The sequence below is a fragment of the Corvus brachyrhynchos genome, unplaced genomic scaffold (assembly GCF_000691975.1).
Source record: "Corvus brachyrhynchos isolate BGI_N302 unplaced genomic scaffold, ASM69197v1 scaffold128, whole genome shotgun sequence".
NCBI classification, from domain to species: Eukaryota; Metazoa; Chordata; class Aves; order Passeriformes; family Corvidae; genus Corvus; species Corvus brachyrhynchos.
This window is the reverse complement of record NW_008239648.1, coordinates 778,567-798,691: the sequence shown is the minus strand read 5'-3', so window position 1 is coordinate 798,691 and position 20,125 is coordinate 778,567. Positions and strand designations below refer to the sequence as shown.

General features: G+C 37.2%; 1 protein-coding gene across 2 annotated transcripts in view; it reads right to left on the bottom strand.

Annotated features, from left to right (window-relative positions):
• The window catches only part of EFNA5 (ephrin A5), a 105,980-nt gene that overhangs the window by 6,464 nt on the left and 79,391 nt on the right, over nucleotides 1–20,125 (bottom strand). For both annotated transcript variants that reach the window (XR_001864610.1, XM_017742366.1), the window contains exons 3-4: nucleotides 3,346–3,411; nucleotides 2,870–2,950 (exon numbers count right to left, since the gene is read on the bottom strand). Coding sequence is in view for 1 of the 2 variants with exons in the window: in XM_017742366.1 (XP_017597855.1) it covers nucleotides 2,870–2,950; nucleotides 3,346–3,411 (147 nt within the window). In the remaining variant the exon portion in view is untranslated. The remainder of the gene's footprint in view (nucleotides 1–2,869; nucleotides 2,951–3,345; nucleotides 3,412–20,125) is intronic.

Sequence of the window (20,125 nt, the reverse complement as noted above, 5' to 3'; positions counted from 1 at the left end):
AATTGCAAGTAAGTCTGAATCTCCAACATTGAATGTCAACAATTTTGGCCTAATTACCTCAATGAGTCAGCACTAAAACACAATAGGGCAGAACCAGTGTGTAGCAGCAATAAATCCTCATTCTCTCTGACTATCAGATACTGCAACAACTGGAACACTGGCTACTGCTGAAAAACTCAATGAAAAAGCACTAAGCTAAAAAGATTAGTTCTCTTAAATGAAAAATATGGAGATATTCTATTATGCCATTTTTATAAAGCCATTCTTCACAGAAGAATAAATTTCCATTTAACATTAAGGGATTCCTTTCGAGCAATCACCTGGGTTTTCTCTCAATGCTGTCACAAGGTTTCTGCACTCATATATTAGAACACATGATTCATCTGCAGTTACGGAAGTCACTTTACAAATATGATTTTCCTTGGAGGTGCAGAGTCATAACTGCACAGTTTTAAGGCTTGAAGAAAAGTTCATTTGAAACTTTGAAGACAAGTGATGAAGAAGAAAAGATTCCTGAGTAAAATCCAGAAAGTAACTACTAAAACTGGGAATACCAGCAATATAGAAAAAATTATTTTGACAGCCATGAATTTTTCAGATCACACAGCCTTACATGACATGCTTCAGGTATAACTTTCAGATATGCGCAGCTGCAATTTTTGTTTAAGGACTTTTTGGTTTTTATTATTAAGAAGAAAGAGACAGGGAGGAATAAGAATAGAGCAAATTACTTCCACTGCTTCTGAGAGTGAAATCATTGTAGATCTCTACAAATTTCTGAACAAAACCAGTGAAATTACAAGGGTCCAAAAATCACACAGATGGTGATTTTTACAAGAAAGATGACAGTGAGTAATCTGCTGAACATGACCCTCCTGCCTTCCGATTCTTCTGTCTACTGTGGAAGAAGACTGTGGCAGGCTAGGGGAGAGCACAGAAGCAGAAGATGCTCGTCAGAGACATGTAAATTAGTACACGACACAGAACACATGCAACAAGATCCACCAAGGCAGCAGCAACCCTAACAGGCCAATGACAGAGACATGTGACAGCAGTTGGCACATCTCAGAGTGACTGATTATCTAATGGTCACTGACCCAATTAATAATGCAAATATACATTGATGTCAGGAGTGGGAATTTTGTGGTACCAAACCTTCTCATTAAAGTTATTATTTCCTCCTGGTAACACAAACAGTATTTCATCTCAGACTGCAGGATGCTCTTTGTTTGATTTTGGTTTCCTGGTCTGCCTGGTGCTTTCTAATTATGTGCTTTTGTGATGATGTTAGCTAGGTGTAGCCATTCAGTGGGAAGTGAGCAGCAGTGCTGAAACAAAAACTTAGGAAGTTTACTAAAATGAGGCATGTATTACTCAGATGATCTCTTTTGCAAACAGTATCAGACACATTAATTAGACCATGTTCACCAAATCACAAATGTAAAAAGGTGCAGAGAGTTTCAAATTCATAGGTAGAGACAGTGAGAGAACATCCTAGTGTCTTCTGTAGAAGAGTGCTGTTAATAAATTTATAAATATAGCCAATGTAAGTGCACTATCCTTGCATTTAGATTTACTTAGAGAACATCTTTGATTTTCAGACTCCAAATTTTTAGGAAAGATCTGAAAATTATTTTAAAGAAAAAGAATAAATTCTATTGTTTATCCATAAGTAAACCATTTAAATCAGCTAAATTGTAAAAGCTTTATAATACTTATGTATAACTAGTGAATTTTAATTAAAGGATCTGCATACAACAAAGAGCAAAAATTAATGTTATTTCATATGCAAAGAAAATGTTGCTTGATATTCAAATAGCATAAGAGAAAAAAACCTTGGTAATCTGTTCTTTGGGGTATGTACTAAACGATACGTGGGCAATATTTTCTGACATGTTTTGTTTATTTAACTGTTAATTTTAATTATTGAGGCTTTAATACAACATGTGAGCAGTCCGTAGGTACACATAAAATGAACATGTATACCACTACTGCAAATACTTTTGTTACATACCTACCTAATTTTAACTTAAGCTGTTCAGGTTATTCCTACCCCTAGAATTATATACACTTCTATCTGTCACAAGCTTGACACCAGCCACACAAACAATACACATGCACTTTCCACACAGAGACACGTTAGTTTGATTGATGGTGGAGGTTAATGTAAGTTTGCCCTGGGCAGATGAGGGGCATCCTTATTCCTAAGGCAGTGCTTTGCAAGAAAAGCCCCCCAAAACTTCAGTTTGTTTCAATAAAGTAGAAGAGAAATTTGTATTTATGTATTTATCTATATACCAGTGTTTGTAAGTGTGTGTAGATGCACATAGGTGAAATAATACTTTGCCTAACCAAGTATACACACAACTATATATAATTTTAAAGGACTAGTTTCTTTTTAAGCATAAACTCAGTTAGTTGCATACCTGTATCATGCACTGGCATTAAACAAGTGGTGGTCCTCTTTTTCTGAACATCTTTTTGAAACCACATAATACATGAAGTATGCCCACTGACCTTATTTCTAAATCTTTGGGTCCAGTTAGTAAATAGAGTGTGTTGCCAGCATGCTGGGTGCTTGGCTTGGATGGGCCAGTGGCTTCAGGATACTGGTGGAAATTTTACACTGGCACACAGCATATTTCATTAAACCATGTCACTCCAAAAAAACAAATAAAGCAACATATTTACTTCCCTGCATTAAATAAGGATACAGGAAATATACCAAAAGCTGTATTAGCACTGCTAGAAATGTGCAAAAGCAGAGCAGTTGTACCATGCAAAGCATGCAGAGAGAAGAGGAAAAAAAGTACTGAAGCACCAGAGGGATACACGCATTTGTTAAAAGAGATTCTCTAAGCATACTAACCTGCTGGTTCTAATGAATTTTCTACTTTGTCGTTAACATCGAAAACACGATCATGAACACCTATAGTTTTCATACAGCTGTCTATAACAAAAATAGAGATAACAGCCAAATATGTTAGTGAAACACCCTTACACTCCCCACTTTCCTTTTTTCCTCTCTTTTTTTCTCTCTATTTACTATATATAATTAAGCATATTCATATTTTAAATTCCGTGGCACTTGTCCAAATGCCAGGATAAGTCTTCCATTTGTACACAGTTCAAGAAACAACAAGTTAGCAACTGCCAAGTAATTAAAACAAAGTTTTATGAAAAATGATAAGAAAATACGATGAGAATCATAACATAAACATTGCTGTATGTACAGAACAGATACAAGATTTAACAGTAAAAAAAAAAAAATCTGCTGTTTACTAGACCACATGGTAAAGCATGCACTAGAAAGGCACCCTTGAAAGCTTAATCTGAAGAACTTACTTGCTGGTCGCACAAAGACCTTAAGCTTTAGGCAGGATCTCCTTCCATTGTCCGGGATCGCAGAAGCTGTAAAATGAAGAAAAAGGAAAAATAAGTGGAAGAGTAAGAGACTGAAAATCCAAAATACCTTTTGTGCTAAAATAAAATGTTCTTTATCTTCCCTTCATCTGAAGGGCTAGACACACTTCAATCCCTGAACATAAGGAACATAAATGGACAAAGTAGCTTGCTTATCCAAAAGCATATAATAACTGCAGATTTTATTCAAACTAATTTCTTTATTATTTTACATAGAAGAAGTGAAGCACATGCCATTTTCAATATTTCATTATCTCCTTTCACCTTTCCACACCTTTTTCTTGAACGTTCGTTTAATATGGTTTTTGCTATAATGCATGTGTCCGTACCGAAAAAAATAACACTTCAGAATACAGAATACTCAGAGAAAAGCTAGCCTTGAAACACTATGCCATAGACTTCAACAACCCAAAAAGAGATGAAAAAACAAAATTACACCAAAGATGACAGTGGTAAAAATGGAACTATGTATATACATCCAGCAAAGTAGAAATATACACCATTAAATTTTACAGCACTCAGTCTCCATATGCATCTGTCTTTGTTGAGAAAACGTTTACCTCATTTCAGTCAAAACATGATTCCCCATGTTATACAACTAAAAAAACCAAAATTAGTTTATTCCTTCTTTCTGCCCTCCCTCATTATTTCCCATTCAAAGTATTTAATTTTTAAGAATACTTACTGGCTTAGGAGGAAAAAAGTAAGTGGAAATATGTCTAGCCCTAATGCAAAAGTCACCCACAAAGGTCTAGTGGCAGCACCTACTTATTTTCCAGAAAAAAGTGCTGTTGTGAAAACTTCCTTTCTATAACCTTTCTTGCCTCAAAATACAAGATAATAGGGAAATATGCCTGCCTGTCACCACAGACTAGTATCTCTTGAGCATTGTCTGCCAATATTTACACACTGGTAAGTTTCCTCAATATCTGCAATTCTGAGTGTACGTTGACCCACAATTCACCACACACAACCAAGCAACTTGACTTGGGCATGAAGATTTTCACTTGTGAAAGACCATTCACATTTTTTTTCTTGAAAGCTCCTCAAGAAATATTGCTAAAAATATTACCTGAAGCACTGCAGAGTAGTTTTTATTTCATTGCATTCAAAATCTATGTATTAGGGCAAAATGAGTTGCATTTTGCATTAAATGGCCACTACTGCAAAAGATGACTGCACTGACAAGATGTTAGCTTCTTCTGCTTATCTTCATTTCATTCATTTTTATAAATTCTGTCCCTGTGTGTGACAAACAACTAAAGTGATTTATACACAGACATATGAATCTTCATGTTAAGCTCACACCTGAATGGCTCCTCAATTAAATTAAAATAAATTTCCTAAATCTTCAATTATGTGCTTGCTGGGCAGGCATCAGATTTTTCCTAGAACTTACCAAGAAGAACTAGCAAATTCAGTAGAAACACAAAAAAAGGAACAAAGAATCTAATACAGCTCATGTTGTGATTTTGCATCTTGAAAGTCCTTGAAAAATTGTTCTCTTTTAGTCCTTCTTTACTCAAAAGACAAAAGTATGTAGGAATGATGCTCTCCCTCCACAAGGCCAAGCAGTTAAGAGTTAACACCTGGCTTTGACTGTAGCATCTTACTAAGTCAGAAAATTTCCCTCTATTGACATTTACAGTAACTGGAATGTTATTTAGGGCACAATATTTGCACTTTGTGGCTATCTCCAGAAAACTGTGTCCTTTCGGTGGCCCTCATGGAATATATGCAACTGGCTAAATGCTTTGTTAAGACTAAACGGGCAGTTGGTAAATTTCTCAAAAGATAAGAATCCTATAGTCATTACCAAATTACTAGGATAGAGGTGAAAATCACATTTGCAAGATCAGACAAAACTGAATCCCAACAGTAAATTTATCACTGACTTTTTTTTCTGCCCAGAAATTATTTCAGAAGTGCATTATGGCACACATTTATTTAAAGGCAAGATTTTGCTTTGATGCTTGCTTGCTCTTGCTCATGTCCATAAAATAAGCATGTTTTGTTTATTTAAACTGCTGTTTATTAGAATACTCTGTTAGTCAGTGACTAACTAGAATAGCACTGAGTAGCTAGGATAGCTAGGAGCTAAAAATATCCCATTTGGAAACAAAATCTAGTCTTTCTGGAAAAATAGAAAATTAATGCTTTGTACTCTAAAGTTCATATGTGCACATAATATTTGGACACACTTAGAAGCAAGTAACAGCTAGTGATTTGCCATATTCTTTGGAAGAAAAATATTAAAATCCATTCACTATTGAAATATTTTCCACCAGTCTTTAAACTGGCTTGCAACTGTAGTGTATATAATGAAGAATTGTCCTATTGCAACCATAACAGTTGCACTTAAATCATCATTCCAGAAACTGACACCGTTTTAGTGAGAAATATGAAAAAGTGCTTTTATTCTTTCCAGAGATATTATGTATTGTCAATGTTTGCCATAAACTCAGAAAGATTCCTCTTTAATCAGTGTTTTACACCTTCAGAAGGAATAATAATGACTACCAAAAAAAATCAAGTATCATTTTTCAGCACTTCCATCTTCCTTAACAACCATGACCATGGTGGTGAAGAGATACATTGCAACCTCTTTGCCTTCCTGAGAAACTAAGTGCTGTTTGCCAAGATGCATGACTGCAATCAATTTTTTTCTTCCTTTCTTTTTCTTCCTCCGTGCCTCCTCTTCCTTTCTCCCTTTCATCTTAAAAGAAAAAATATACACCAATGGCAGTTTTTGTTTTGAGACCAGATGTATCACCCATTGGAAAGAGGCAGGAAAGGAGAAAGAGAACTGCTCCTTGTCAACTGGGATCTGTGAAAGCTGCTTCTCAGGTAAACCATTGCTGTTGTTACTCTATTCCACTGAAATTAGCTACAGTATAAGAAAATATGTCCTTTCTAGGTGGTACAACGAGAAATTTCACTTTCCTTCCTGAACAAAATCAGGTTAGCCCCTAAGGCTTTGCTATAAGGCTTTTATATTTGCCCATTTTAAAGGTGATATTAGCCATAAAATAGAAGCCAGTTCTGAGAGCAGGAAGACTCTGGTGCTAATGGAACCTGTCCCAAGTAACACTTTCGATTTCAAAAGCTAGAATTCCCAAGGGGGAAAAAAAGGCAATTGAATCCTTGCTGCAAAACAAAAAAGAAACCTTTGCAAAAACTACCTTATTAGGAGCAATATAGGTGATATCCACTTGTTTTATCATGTATGATATTAGACTATAAAAGATCTTACTGGTTTAGTTTGTGTCAGGAAGAATCACAATTGAAAACTGAAGAGGAGCTCTGAAGTGTTGCAAGTTCCTACACATCATTATGATTCCTGTGATACTTTCCACCTCCCCTGCCCTACCTCACCTTTACCAGCAACTTCATGAAAATCTCTTGGATCTCTCTCTTAAAGAAAATGTTTTAGACTTCATGGTTACACAAGGACTTGGGGTGAGAAGAAAGTGAACACAAAGACATGTAGTTAGAGAAAAGTGAACACTAAAATCCCCCTGAAATCACATGATACATGAAAACATCTCAATGATTATAAAAATAACCAGTTTGGTCTCTTCATTATTTTTTTAAATAGGAAAATTCCACAATTGAGGAGAAATTGAAGTCATGAGCTCTGTATTATTCTGAAGAAAATTCCATCTACATTAGTTGAACTAGGAAAAAAAACATACAATGAACTACTGCACACAGGACTAGGTCCAAGCTGGATCCAAAAATGGCCTATAAAGACAAATCAGATGGGAAAATTTCTCATCTCTGAACCACTTCTGGTTACCATTTTTATATCCTGTAAGGAAAGGAAAGAGAGAGATGAAAATTATTCTCTCCTCATCTAGAGCCAAACCATAAATATTTCAGTATTTGCTAGCTACATTTAAATATAAAAAAAATTATACAACTCCCTGTCCCTCATCTCACTCCTAAGTAGTTCTCGGCTAGAAAACACATGGTACATTATTAATAGATAAGATATAAATAACAGGTTAGGTACTTCCTCAGCCTGGTAACAATTAGCAGAGTTATTCAATGACTGCAGAAAGCTGCAGATAGAGAACAAAAAAGTAACATATACAGAAAACAGTTAGCCAGTTCAATTTACTACCATAAATCCCAAAAACTCATTAAAGGAATCATCAAGATATGGACCAATCAGCATATAAAATAAGCTAATTAAAATGTAAATGTAGAAAAATAAATAAATTAAAATTTTGAAAGTAACTTGGTTATCAGGACCTGCTATTGATGTGACAAAAGCTGTAATTATTTGCGTTCCGAAGAGAGGCAGCAGTTTGGCTGGCAAATACCTGAGGCTAAGTTTCTAACCTAAAAGCAAGTTATCAGAATGTCACATTTAAAGTGTTTCAACCATCCTATTTACTGATACTTACATGTAGTTACCTCTGCTCACCTCCTCACTCATTCTTAACTTTCTAATTACAGGCTTTCACTTTTCCCTAAAATGCAAGTCCTGATATAGAGAAAAAAGGGAATCACAAATGCAGTTCAAATCCTCCTTTAGAACTACAATGACATTTAACATTCATGGCACAAGCCACTGTGGGCCTTATTAGACAGGGAAACTGGTTCAGTTGGAAATATCATTCCATTAATCTAAGGCACTCCGAGACCACTTTTGTTTAGAATGGGGGGACATCAGTAAAGAGCATCCTTCCCGCATGCAGAAACACAACACCCTCACTGTGCCTCTGCAGATACTCTGCAGATGGCAATTCTCTTACTATTTTGTATTTCAATTTCTATTACCAGTTCACTTGGAGTATTCTCTGAAGGATTATAAACCACAGTTTGTGAAACACAGGAGACATGTCTGTTCTGATTGCATTTTTGAAAAACCTGATGAATGTTTTGTTCTGCTCTCTGCTAGGAAGTCCAGCAACAGGGTCTCCTCAAAGGGAAGAACTGAGAAATAATGACGAGATCTCACCTCAATTCATTGCAGATGTATTACTACCAGCACCCTCTTTTACACAAACTCTGGCACTGATAAGTGCTTCCCAGCCACAACCACTGAACATGGTATTGGTATTGAAGTATTGTTTCAGACTGGGAAGCCAATAGAGGATTAATTCTGAACTTCCCAGCACAACAAATCGAGATGCCACATGCATACAGCTTAAGTAAACACACTAACACTGCCCAGTCAAAAGGGTTGCACGTATAACTTCTGTAATCACCTGGAGAAACACCTCAAAGAGAGAATCTGCAGTAACCCACTACACAGCATGCTGGGTGTCGTAGATTGGAAACTTAAGTTTACACAGTCCTTGCACTCTCTTAGGCCTGTAAGTTACAGACAATCTCTTCAGGAGAAAATATTTATAGCTGTGATTTGCCTCTAGCACTTTTAGGCACAATAGCACTCCCATTAGTCAAATCCAATACCCAGATAACCTTATGCAACCTGCAAATCGTAACTCCACCAACCTGAAGTAGGTTAACATCCAGTATCCTGTATCAGCTACAGAGCTTTAGAAAGTTTTATTTTTAAAAAGAGTCATCCGCTTCTTTCTTTGTACAGAAATGAGTATGTGTGAGAGCATTAAAAATGCAGTTTTCCATTACGATTGCCACAGGCAATATTTCTCAATTTGTGCAAGTCAGAAGGAAAAAATAGCCTATTAGTTGTTAGAAGAGCTCAGCCTTTCCCCTGTAGGTTTTCATGTGATTTACCAGACAACACAAATGTATGCAAATTAGCCAGGTAAATGCAGAATTAGTTATTAATATTCTTCTCACAGTTTAGATTGAAAAAAAGTTACAAATTTGCATAAATGGTACAACTGAAAAAGTCAGCTAGAATTAAATCAATCAATAAAGCACTCCTCTGTGTGCATGCATGAAGTAAACCCGTATGTAAGGACAATAAAGAATTTTTCAAAATTATTAATCAAAAAAGAAGTTATTTGAAAAGATTTATAGGTAATTTTCTCCTGTACTTGTTTAAACAAAAAAGTATTTAAAAATAGATGAATACTGGTCCTACAGAAACCACTTCTTTCACCAATACTTTAGTTTAAATTAAAAGTCTTTGCATGCCTGGTCTTTCATTCCAACCCACCAGCAAAACTTTGTTCTGTTAGCACACATGTGACTCCATTCTGAGAAAAAATGTTGAATGACCATGACTTAGTCATTCTTCAGACCTAATAATTAAGCACAATTCCTCAATAAATCATGACTAAACTTGCTGGTAGCTTTGTTACAGCCAATTCTACCATCTCTGTATTTAGTAATAACCAAGATGAGAACACAAAAAAAAAAATTACTGAGCAACTTAAGGATTCAGAAATCTCAGGCCAACACAGAGACAATCTAAACTGAAAAACCCCTTGACCCAGGACTGCCAACAACACTCATAAACTAAAAAAAAAAATTACTTGAAATAGAAACTAAATAAATGAACAAACAAGCACGACAGTTGACAGCTAATACTGCCCACGGCTTAATACAAGCAAAAGTACTGTAGATACTAGCATTTCCAATTGTGTATTTTAAACCCCACACCATTAATAGGACACCTAATACAAATGCATATTTTGCACCACTCTTGCATTCTCAACTACATCTGTATGAAGTGAAGGTAAAAGCACAGCACAAAAATTTCATTTTTGCACTGATCTCTGTATGTGTGTGGATACATGCCTACACACATACACAGACTTATATTCTGCATTTCACCCAAAATATAAATGACAAAGTGTGTAGCATGGAGGAAAAGACTTGATAAAAGCCATGTCCATGATAAACAGATTGTGAAATGATATGTTTCTTTCCTAATGTCTTATACATAATTTGCACTGGCATTGCACTGTGTAAACACACTGGATTATTATGGCCTATCTCACAAATGAATATATTTTTCAGACCTACTAAAAATAACCTAGCAAATGGAAATGAGTTGCAAGACAAATGCTATTTTAGTGAGAGTTCTTGGAAGAAAGCAACACAGAGTTACTGTTTCTGCGCTTAATGCTGAATTAACTGTCCCATTGCAACTACTTGGCCAGGAGTGATATAATTTTTCTTGCATTTTTTGATCCACTGCAGCTTATATATACGGTTGAAGGCTGCAGAGACTGAAAATATGTTTCATATCAAAGTCATACCAAAAAAATCAAGCCATGTGTGTTAAGAGATGTAAACCTTGCACTTCCAGTTTTATTAAGCCATTTGTTTAGTGTTTCCTCTTAGCATGGTCTAGCCCTATGTCTCTCTCAGGAAGGTCCCTTTTCTCCTCTAAGGGGGGATTTACTATCAAGCCTTGTCTGTTGCTGACCTGGCTGGTGTACTGGAGTCAGACTTTTTTAGTGCAGAATATCAAAGCAACCCAAGCACAGTTCTTCAGTGCTGGACACCACCAGAGGTGAGCAGCAGCTAAGGGCTCATATGAGGCATCACTTTGAATACAGTCCAAAGGCTTTTTATAGTCATACTTTTATCATCTGTCCTCCCAAGTCACTGAGTCCAGTTGAGTTCAGGAAAACCTCAGTGCAGGGCAGCCTGTACCCTTTACACCTTCAAGAGTCCGACAAAACAGATATTTCAGATGCTGCAAAATCCAACCCTGCCTGCATTGTTCCTCTGAACTGAGCATTGAACCAGTAAGAAATCAAGGCTCAAAGTTCTTTGCAAAGACTTTTTGCTTTTTTCATAAAAGCAAGAACATTTATGTTTAGAGTGAAGCTGTCATCTAGCTGCAGCTTGAGCTTCTCAGAGAATCAGTTTTACTTCTGTGGTATTTCTCTCATTAAAAAACAAACAAAGCTCAGCTGGAAATAAACGAAAGCATATTTTACTTTAAATGGACTTTTAGTTGCATGTAAGTTCCTGTAAAATATAAGGAGGTAGGAATGAAAAATAGACCCTATTGTTGCTTCCACATGAAATATTTGCAGGAATATCTTTCATATAAGAAGGTTCCTCTTTCATAAATGCAAACTGTATTACATACCTTAAAATAAGTGCTAGCATTTCTGCGCTAGCCCAATATAAATGACTGATGTCATGTTTTCTATTGCAACAAACCAACACTTATTAACTAGAATGAAATAAAAACCTCAGATCTCATTACTGATTTCTGTGGCATTAACAAAGCCAAATACAGTTATTGTACTACATTAAGACTGTATTAGAGCAAATTGCAAATAAAACAAGTTAATACTATCAAATAAAGCACTTAGAGAAAAATATATCCTCCTCTTACTTTCCATAAGCTCTTTTGTACTTTGATTTTCCATTGGTATCACTAGGAATAAAATGGTTTTCTTCAAGCAGGCTATCCATTTTGCTAATTTCCATCTCTAAGAACTAGACATAAGTAAATCCTTTGAAGAGACATTATAGTCTTGTTAGTAAAGCAAAGAAAGTAAAGATCTTTTTGATCTTTAAAGCAACATGTTCACCCACATGGAATTTGTGGGTATTGTATCATGTTACTAAACTCATATACTTTAATGGACTTCATATTATCCATTACTAGCTTTACCACTGCTGACACTATAATTAAAGCAGAGGGAAGGATTCTATTCTAGTCCATCTTCGTGGGGTTGCCACCATCTTCAAAATATTTAGAAAGTGTTCTATCTTTCCATGCTATACTTGTAAATTATGTCTCTTTATAAAACCAAAAAAAGTAATTATAAATGTATTTTTCTAGGGTTGTGAACACCTACATAGGCATGAAATGTTACTTTTGCTATTCACCTATGCAAAGTGTTTATGTCTTGTGGAGGAGGGAGAAGATATAAAGGTAGGAAAAGATCTTCAAGAAGTTTCAAGGGAGGTTTGGGAAAAAAGCACAAAATAGGTGTTGTATTTTGTTGGTTTTTAAATTTAAACCAAACAGTGAGAATAATGCAATTTTGAATGTGTTTGAGTTCACATGAAGGCCCCAAAGTCTGCAAACATGCTCCTTAGAGATAATACCTTTGCTCAAAAGATTTCAGAAAGGATTTTTCTCTTAGCGAAGTTCTAATAGCACCTTGGCACAAGCTTCACACAGATAAACCCAAATTTGTGCAGGATGGAAACCAGGTATGAATCAGGAAAGCTAAAATTTGGAAAACACATGATAGTCCAGTGTAATTTGAGCTCGTATCCTGACATGTCAGGATTCTCAGGGAAGAGACCTTTTTCTTCATTATACCTACTACAGTGGGGTCCCAGGCCACAAATGACTACAGACACAACAGATGCCAGCACTGTGGTAATAACAGTACACCTTTATCCTGTGAATTCCCAGTTTGTTCAAGACCTGCAGAGGACATGACTACTGAACATTCAATCATTCAATCATACAAGCCAGAAATTAATATCTAGTCCTTAGAATGGATATCAACCTTCAATTTGTGACCTTTACCATGAAAAATTCAGGAACGCATCCAGCTGAAGTTTTCTCTTTAGTCAAAATTTGTCCAGTGTATGAGGCAATAGCACTTTTATTTAGACATCTACATGCTTGCTTCTGTCTTTTACTTGTCTAGCCTATGTCCAATGCCACAGGTCTTACTCATGTTTTGAAATCCATATTTCAAAAAGTCAACTTATGTGAGAATAACCATAGGCTCTTCAAGGAGATCTTGTCAGGAATTTGACATGTCCCATCTATGCCAGAAAAGGACTGTAGTCTGTTGTTACTGTGACTGTGGGAAAGTCTAAGACACCCATGGGAGAGCTAACCTTTCATTTTATTCTGCCACAAATTATTTCCTTCTGCGCCTTTTTTTTTTTTTTTTAAGAATAATATATACCACAGGATGTTTAGCCCTATTCCCAATGATCATTCCCAGATGAACTCAAAATTAGACATATGTGTACACTTTTCCATAACTGCGACTTAAAAGCCCTGGTGGTTTGGAAACAATTTTAAAAACAATGAATAATGCATCAGACTTGAAACACACGGGTACCTCTTGAGCTTTTCTCCTCCTGAATGCTGTAACAACTGTTCTCAGAAGAGAGAACTCTACCTCTCTACCAGAAAAGGCCCTGTTTCACACTAACACCATCACCAAGCAGATTGGGAAATTCTTATCTCTATCTTCTATATGCTACTCCCTGATCTAAGCAAACACCACAGCACAGAAAGCTTATTTCTCTATTCTTTACATGTTAATCAGTTAAGGAACCAATATAACCAAACTGTGAGCAGTTTCTAATGGTGTTTTTCATATGTAGCTAAGATAATATATATGGAAAACAATACAAACAACTTACTGGAAAACACAAAACAACTTACTGGAAAACCTTGCTGACATTTATTTAACTTCAAAAGAGATGGACAAAAATTCTGCCAAATTAAGTTCTCTCAACCACACAAGTGTCCATCATTGTTCAATTTAAGTGTCTCTAATCTACTGTGTGTGGTGTCTCCACTCCTCGGAGTGCAAAGAGCTCAAGCCTCATGTTACTAGGGCAGCCCTGCCAGTCCCTATCCCACTTTCTGTGATCATGAAGATCCACTTACATTTGCATCTCAGCTCCAAGGTAATCTACTGAATATAGTTCTGGTAGCTTGGCAGGGTTTCATGACAGTGTGCACCAGTTGCTTCTTTCCTCTCACGTTTAAAAGATGGTTCCATGCCCTGAGTTTCTTCAAAAGAAATCTGGATACACTGCCATTTACCCTAGTTAGGAAAAGAGTAATTGAAATTCATGAATTTTGTCCCTGAGTTATTGCAGCTAAACCTTCAGAAACTCAGAAACTGACAATGAGACAAACAAAAAAATCCAAGTCTGAGATCACATCTCTCTCTTAGGGGTGTGGGGAAGCATCATATATGCAAATACATATGTGTCATCTGATCTGGAGTCTTCAACAGCAAGGGTAGCAGATGCTTTCATACATATCTATGAATTATACAATATGGTATTGTTGGCTTAAAGGCCAAACAGACCCCTGAGTATGCCTACGCAGATGCTGCAGTATCAGCTAAAGCAGGCCAGGCATGCCTGCTGCTTGCCCATCCCACTCTGACAGCTGCCTCAGGCACCAGGCATCCCAGAGCGTAGAGGGGTGTGGACTCCAGCACACCCCAGCACAACATCCAACCAGGACAATGGTAAACCTGGGTGCCTCAAGGCCTCTTCCTGAAACTGCATTCCCAGAACCAATGACACAGAAGGTTTGTTCTTGTTCTGTGCTCCTAGTTAATTTTTAAGATCTCTATAAACTTCCAGTTCATCTCTTAGGGGTCACTGAATAACTTGTTCTTTAGCCAAGTAAAAGTGCTTGTGGTATACTCCTGCATTTTTCTCTTCTGCCCTTGTCAAATATCCTGCAGAGACAAGAATATTTTTTCTTGGATCAAGATGGATTTTTTTTTCCTGAAAACCCACAAGGTGTGTAATCAAAGCTGGCACTGGAGCATCCTAATTATGAAACCCAGCAAGGAACTTTCACACACATTTTGTGGACTTCAGATTTCTTGTTCACAGAATATTTTTTCTGAGAAAGAAGAGATCATGAGAAAAGTTCAGGAGACAGAACCCAGACTGGCAGTAAATAATTTTTCACTTATGCCTTTAATACCATGGTCAAATTAAGAAAAATTGATCTTGTATTTGTAACATGTATTTTTGAGAAAACATCCTGAACTCGTTAGACATAGAACTCACATGGGGTGGGGGTGGACAATGAATGTGGGAAGGAGGAGGACTTATGTTTTTGTTTTGTTTTATTCAGAAGAAACATGCATCTTCATAAAATCATAGAATGCTTTAGGTTGGAAGTGACCTTTAAATATCATCTGATTCCACTCTCACCACCACCCCTCCATGGGCAGGGATATCTTTCACCAGACCAGGCTGCTCAAAGCCCCATCCAACCTGGCCTTGATCACCTCCAGCAATATCCACAACTTCTCTGGCCAACTTTTTCCAGTGCCCCACCACTCCCTCTGGGTGAAGAGTTTTCTCCTAACATCTAATCTAAACTTACTCTCTTTAATTTAAAACATTTCCTGCTTGTTAGGACACTATATCCACTTGTAAAAAGTCCCTCTCGCCTTTGCTACAGGCCCTCTCTAGGTACTGGAAGGCTGCTGTAAGGGCTCCCTCCAGCCTTCTCCAGGCTGAACTACCCCTGCTCTCTCACAGGTGAGGTGCTCCAGGCCCCTTGATCATCTCTGTGGCCTCTTTTGGAATTACTCCAACATATCCTTCTCATGTTGCAGGCCACAGAGCTGGACACAGTACTCCACATGGGATCTTTCCAGCATGGAGAAGAGGAGAAGAATCACTTTCCTAAACCTGGTGGCCATGCTTCTTATGGTGAACCCAGGAAACAACTGGCTTTCTGGGCTGCAAGCATACATTGCTGGGTCATGTTGAACTTCTTATCAACCATCACTCCCAAGTCCTTCTACTCAGGGATGCTCTCAGATCCGTGACTGTATTTGTGCTGGGAATTTTCCTGACCCAGGTGCAGGCCCTTGCACTTGGCCTTGTTGAACGTGATGGTGTTGGCACAGGCCCCCTTTAGGCCTGTCACAGTCCCTCTAGATGGCATCCCTTCCCTCAAGACCATCAGCTGCAGGTGTCATCTGCAAGGTGCTGAGGCTGCTCAGGCCCCACTCTCTGTGTCACTGACAAAGATGTTAAACAGCCCCTGTCCCAACACTGAGCCCCAAGGAACACTGCTTGCCCCTGGTCTCCACCTGGATATCAGAGCCCTTGAAACAGAGCTAGAGAAAAATAGCAGGTCTGAACCGTTATCAGTGCTAGCTGCTCTCTGCTGAGCTGAAGTGACCATTTTCAGATCCTTTCAATCTGTGGTGAAAAGATCATTACCATGCTAGTCCCGGGAAGTCAGTTCACCTGCAAGTAAGCTCCTTTGTTATGAATATGGAATAGATGGAACGAAATCTATCTGCTCCATAGGAACAAAAACACTTACAACCTAGCTCTCTCTATTAAAGACTCTACTTAGCTCCTTTATAGCACTGGCTTTCTGTGCACTGCTGTGAGGTTTTGACTTTATAGAAAAAGGCACTTCATAAAAGCAATAGTTCTTAGTCCTAAACCAAAAGCAGCCTAAGAACAGTAGAAGATGAATGCTGTGTTTAACCCGCATGGCTCCTTGGAGATATGCAAATATTCAATTACTATTTTTTAAAGCTACAAAAAGGATTCTTTCTGAGGAGGAAAGCCAGCCATATGTTGCAAAGGTTGTGCATCAATGGCAGTGAAGTACATAGACAGTAATAGGCTACTTACTCTAATAAAGGTTGAATCTATGTTATTGCAAAAAATAACATGGATTCTTATTGCAGATGTGTAACTGTGGATCACGATGACACTTCTGCAAAGAAATCTGTATCAGTCTTTCAAAAATTGACCTTTTTTGGCAGAAGACAAAACACCAGGTCCCTATGAATACAAGAAAAGATTTAATGTGTCAATTTATCTCCAAATACTGCACCATATAGGACTCTAAGACTTTAATAGAAACTATATCAATATTACAATTAACTCTGCAAACTGAAAATATGCACAAACAGTAGGTGAAATTGACGGATTTACTTACTGACTCTGCTCATTAAGCAAGTACTTGTAAAGGATCTGTCACTTCTCTTACCATCAGAACAATGACAAAAGCTTATTCCTAACCACACATACACTTAGATATTGTTTACATCAACTTCTTATAAAAACTCATACAATGAAAGTCAGAGGCCTCCTTTAGACACAGGTTAATATTTAAATACATTTACTATCTGGCTGCTTTTACAGAATAATTGAAGTAAGGAGTTCTGTGGCAGAATCCTTTGATTCTGAATAAAACAAGTCTTCAAGCAAACCTCCCCCCCACCAGCAAAGGCACAGCTTGCCTGAAGTCATAACCTTTGTTGGTGAAAGGGAACTGGCCTTGAAACAGATCATGAAGCAGATGTTTTATGCCAAATCAGAGTCTAGGGATACACAGGCGACTGCAAATAAAAGTCTTCTCCTGTCTGTTCAGTCATTTCAATTCCCTGCAGCGTGAAATATGAAGTTGCCAACAAGCGGCCAGTGCACTACGCAGCACAGCAGGGAGAGCAAGTGCCACAGATGCACCAAGGGCTGGAAAACTCCTTCATTAGCTCTGCTTTTGAGCCCAAGCCTGAGCAGTGACACACAGGCCATCCAAAGAAAGGCGATGGTGCTTCTAAAGACAAGTTTCAATCAGGTCCAATTATAGAAATTTTGTGCACTTGCTTCGGGGAGAAGGAGTCTTACATGGCTGTGCCACAGGTCATGGTCATTAGTGGCTCACAAAAAATGTGAGGTCTTTGAATTATTTTCTTAAAAATTTTCGTGCCTAAGGCACGCGAGCTGACAAAATACCCATCTACAGGCTCACAAAAAAAATCCCATCAGCTTAATGTCTGATTCAGGGTTCTGCTGAACAATTTGTGACAGAAGACCTACAGGAAAGCCTGTTGTTAAAGCAGTGGGCTCCCTCCACACCAGGAGAACGTACAAGCCCTGCTGCCACCACCTCTGTGGAGGTGGCCCTTGAGCAAAAGGCCAAGACAGGGCAGTATTCCAGCTCCTTCTACTACTGGTCCTTCCATCTAAATATTTCTATCTGATTAAAGTGTTACCTGTCTAGAGACTCATACGCTAGAGAGATAGATGTTTAAAATCTATTTTTAAGACTTTTTTTCTTCTTAAAAGAAACCTTGTACTTTCAAGTCAGTTTCCATCCACATCAACATTACAATGACTCTTCTATGTGTTTCTAAGTTAAGAGATGCACTTTGTGTTTAAATGAAGGAATAGCTAACAACACAAGAAATCTTAGTCCTTGATTATGGCAGATCAGAAATGGGGCTCGAGTTGATGATAATATTGTATTTCCACTTAAAACACACAAACAATACAAAAAAACTGGTAAAAATACAAACATACAATCCAAAAGAACTACTGACAAGCTTTCAAGATGTTTACAATCCACAACAGAAAACACATCTTCAGAAGAACTCTGGGCTTCATGTGCACAACATTTTAGAAATCAGGCCAACTATTTAGATACCTAAGTGACAGCTAAGTACTTCTAAAATTATGACTCAAATTGGCAGTGTTAAACACTTCTAACAGATGGCCCATGATGAAAACTATTTCTTTTACCTACTTTGGACTGCGATCAAGACTAGAGTAGAGGACACATATGTGGAATTTATACCAAAAGAATTACAGAAACTGCATTTACCCTGGGTTTACGTGGTGGGTTTAGTTGAGTTGGGATTTTTTTCTTTGTTTTACTTTGGTTTATTTTGTTGCTGTTTTTTTCTTTTAATTATGTGTTCAGGTGTATTTCAGATCAGTGTCCTAAAGTCTAGATAGAGTCCACTTAAGTACAGATGCACCAAAACCAATGTCATTTTCTGAGGTTCAAGTCAAAATAGAACATGAATATCGAAACATCTGTATGCACCGTTGTCAGAATTTTTTTTCAGAAGCCCAGTTAAAAGAAATAAAAATAATATATATTTTTTGTATCCAATATACATACACAATCTCTATTTTCTTTTCAAATCGGAAGTAAAACTGTCAGTAGGAATTTATGCCTATAAAATCAAAAATCTGTTTCTTCATGAAAGGGCACAGAAAAAAAATTAACACTTTTTAGTCTTCTGTCCCTCCTTGCCTCACAGATAGTTATCATTTCAGAATCTGCTTTATTTGGCCTAAAATACATTTTATTAAGAGCTAAGGCAATTTCATGGGACCTTCTGTTACTGTTTTATTTGTGTGTCCTTCATTGCTGGTTGGTTTTGGGTTGTTTTTGTTGTTTGGGTTTTTTTAAGAATGTGCATGTGCTTATAATTTCACCTCATATTTATAAGAGTGAAGTAAATTAACATGTATATATTAATACACAGAATACCATATGCTGTTCACAAGCACTTTGAGGAAAGGCATACATCTCTGTGAAAATCCAGCTGTATTCACACATATACTACGACTGTAACTTTAATTTACATTTCTAAAGCATAATGTTTCTCATTCTCCCAGTCAATACAGTTCCAAAAAAATTTCCTTCCTTTTCTTTCCACAACTTTAATGAGGCAGCAGGTTTCTTAAAATATTAATTTTTGGATTAAGATTATATTTCACTCAAAATATTCTGTGGTCCACTGAAATGAAAAAGTCCTAGGGAGAAATATCTCTTCTCAGATAGATTAGCATATTAAGAAATATTCTCCCTAGGCAGTCCTTTATAAGGGCTTTCCCCAACTCTTAATGTACATATTTTCAAATTAATCCACAATTTGGTTAGAAGCAATGCTATTTTCTCTGATAAGAACAAGCAGTTGGCATTTCCAGCTGGGGAAACACTAGCTCAAGGGTCTGGGAACCTCAAATCACAGCAGACACTGACCACTGCAGGTAACTGCAAAGCCACTGAAGAATTCACTTTGTCCTTCAATTAAGAAGGCAGAAATAGCATGGTATGACAGGTAGTTGGGTAAACTCCAGGGAAAATGAACATTTTATATTTTGCATCCCAAATATTTGGGTGGCAAACTTTTTAAGAAGTTTACATAACTCCTTAAGGAATCTGGATCTTATCTTGCAGAGATTGGGTCCTTCTGCCATTTTCTTTAACAGGACAGATTTCAGTGGGAATGTCTCTCTCTGAGGCACATTGATTACCACGTTTGTAACCAAG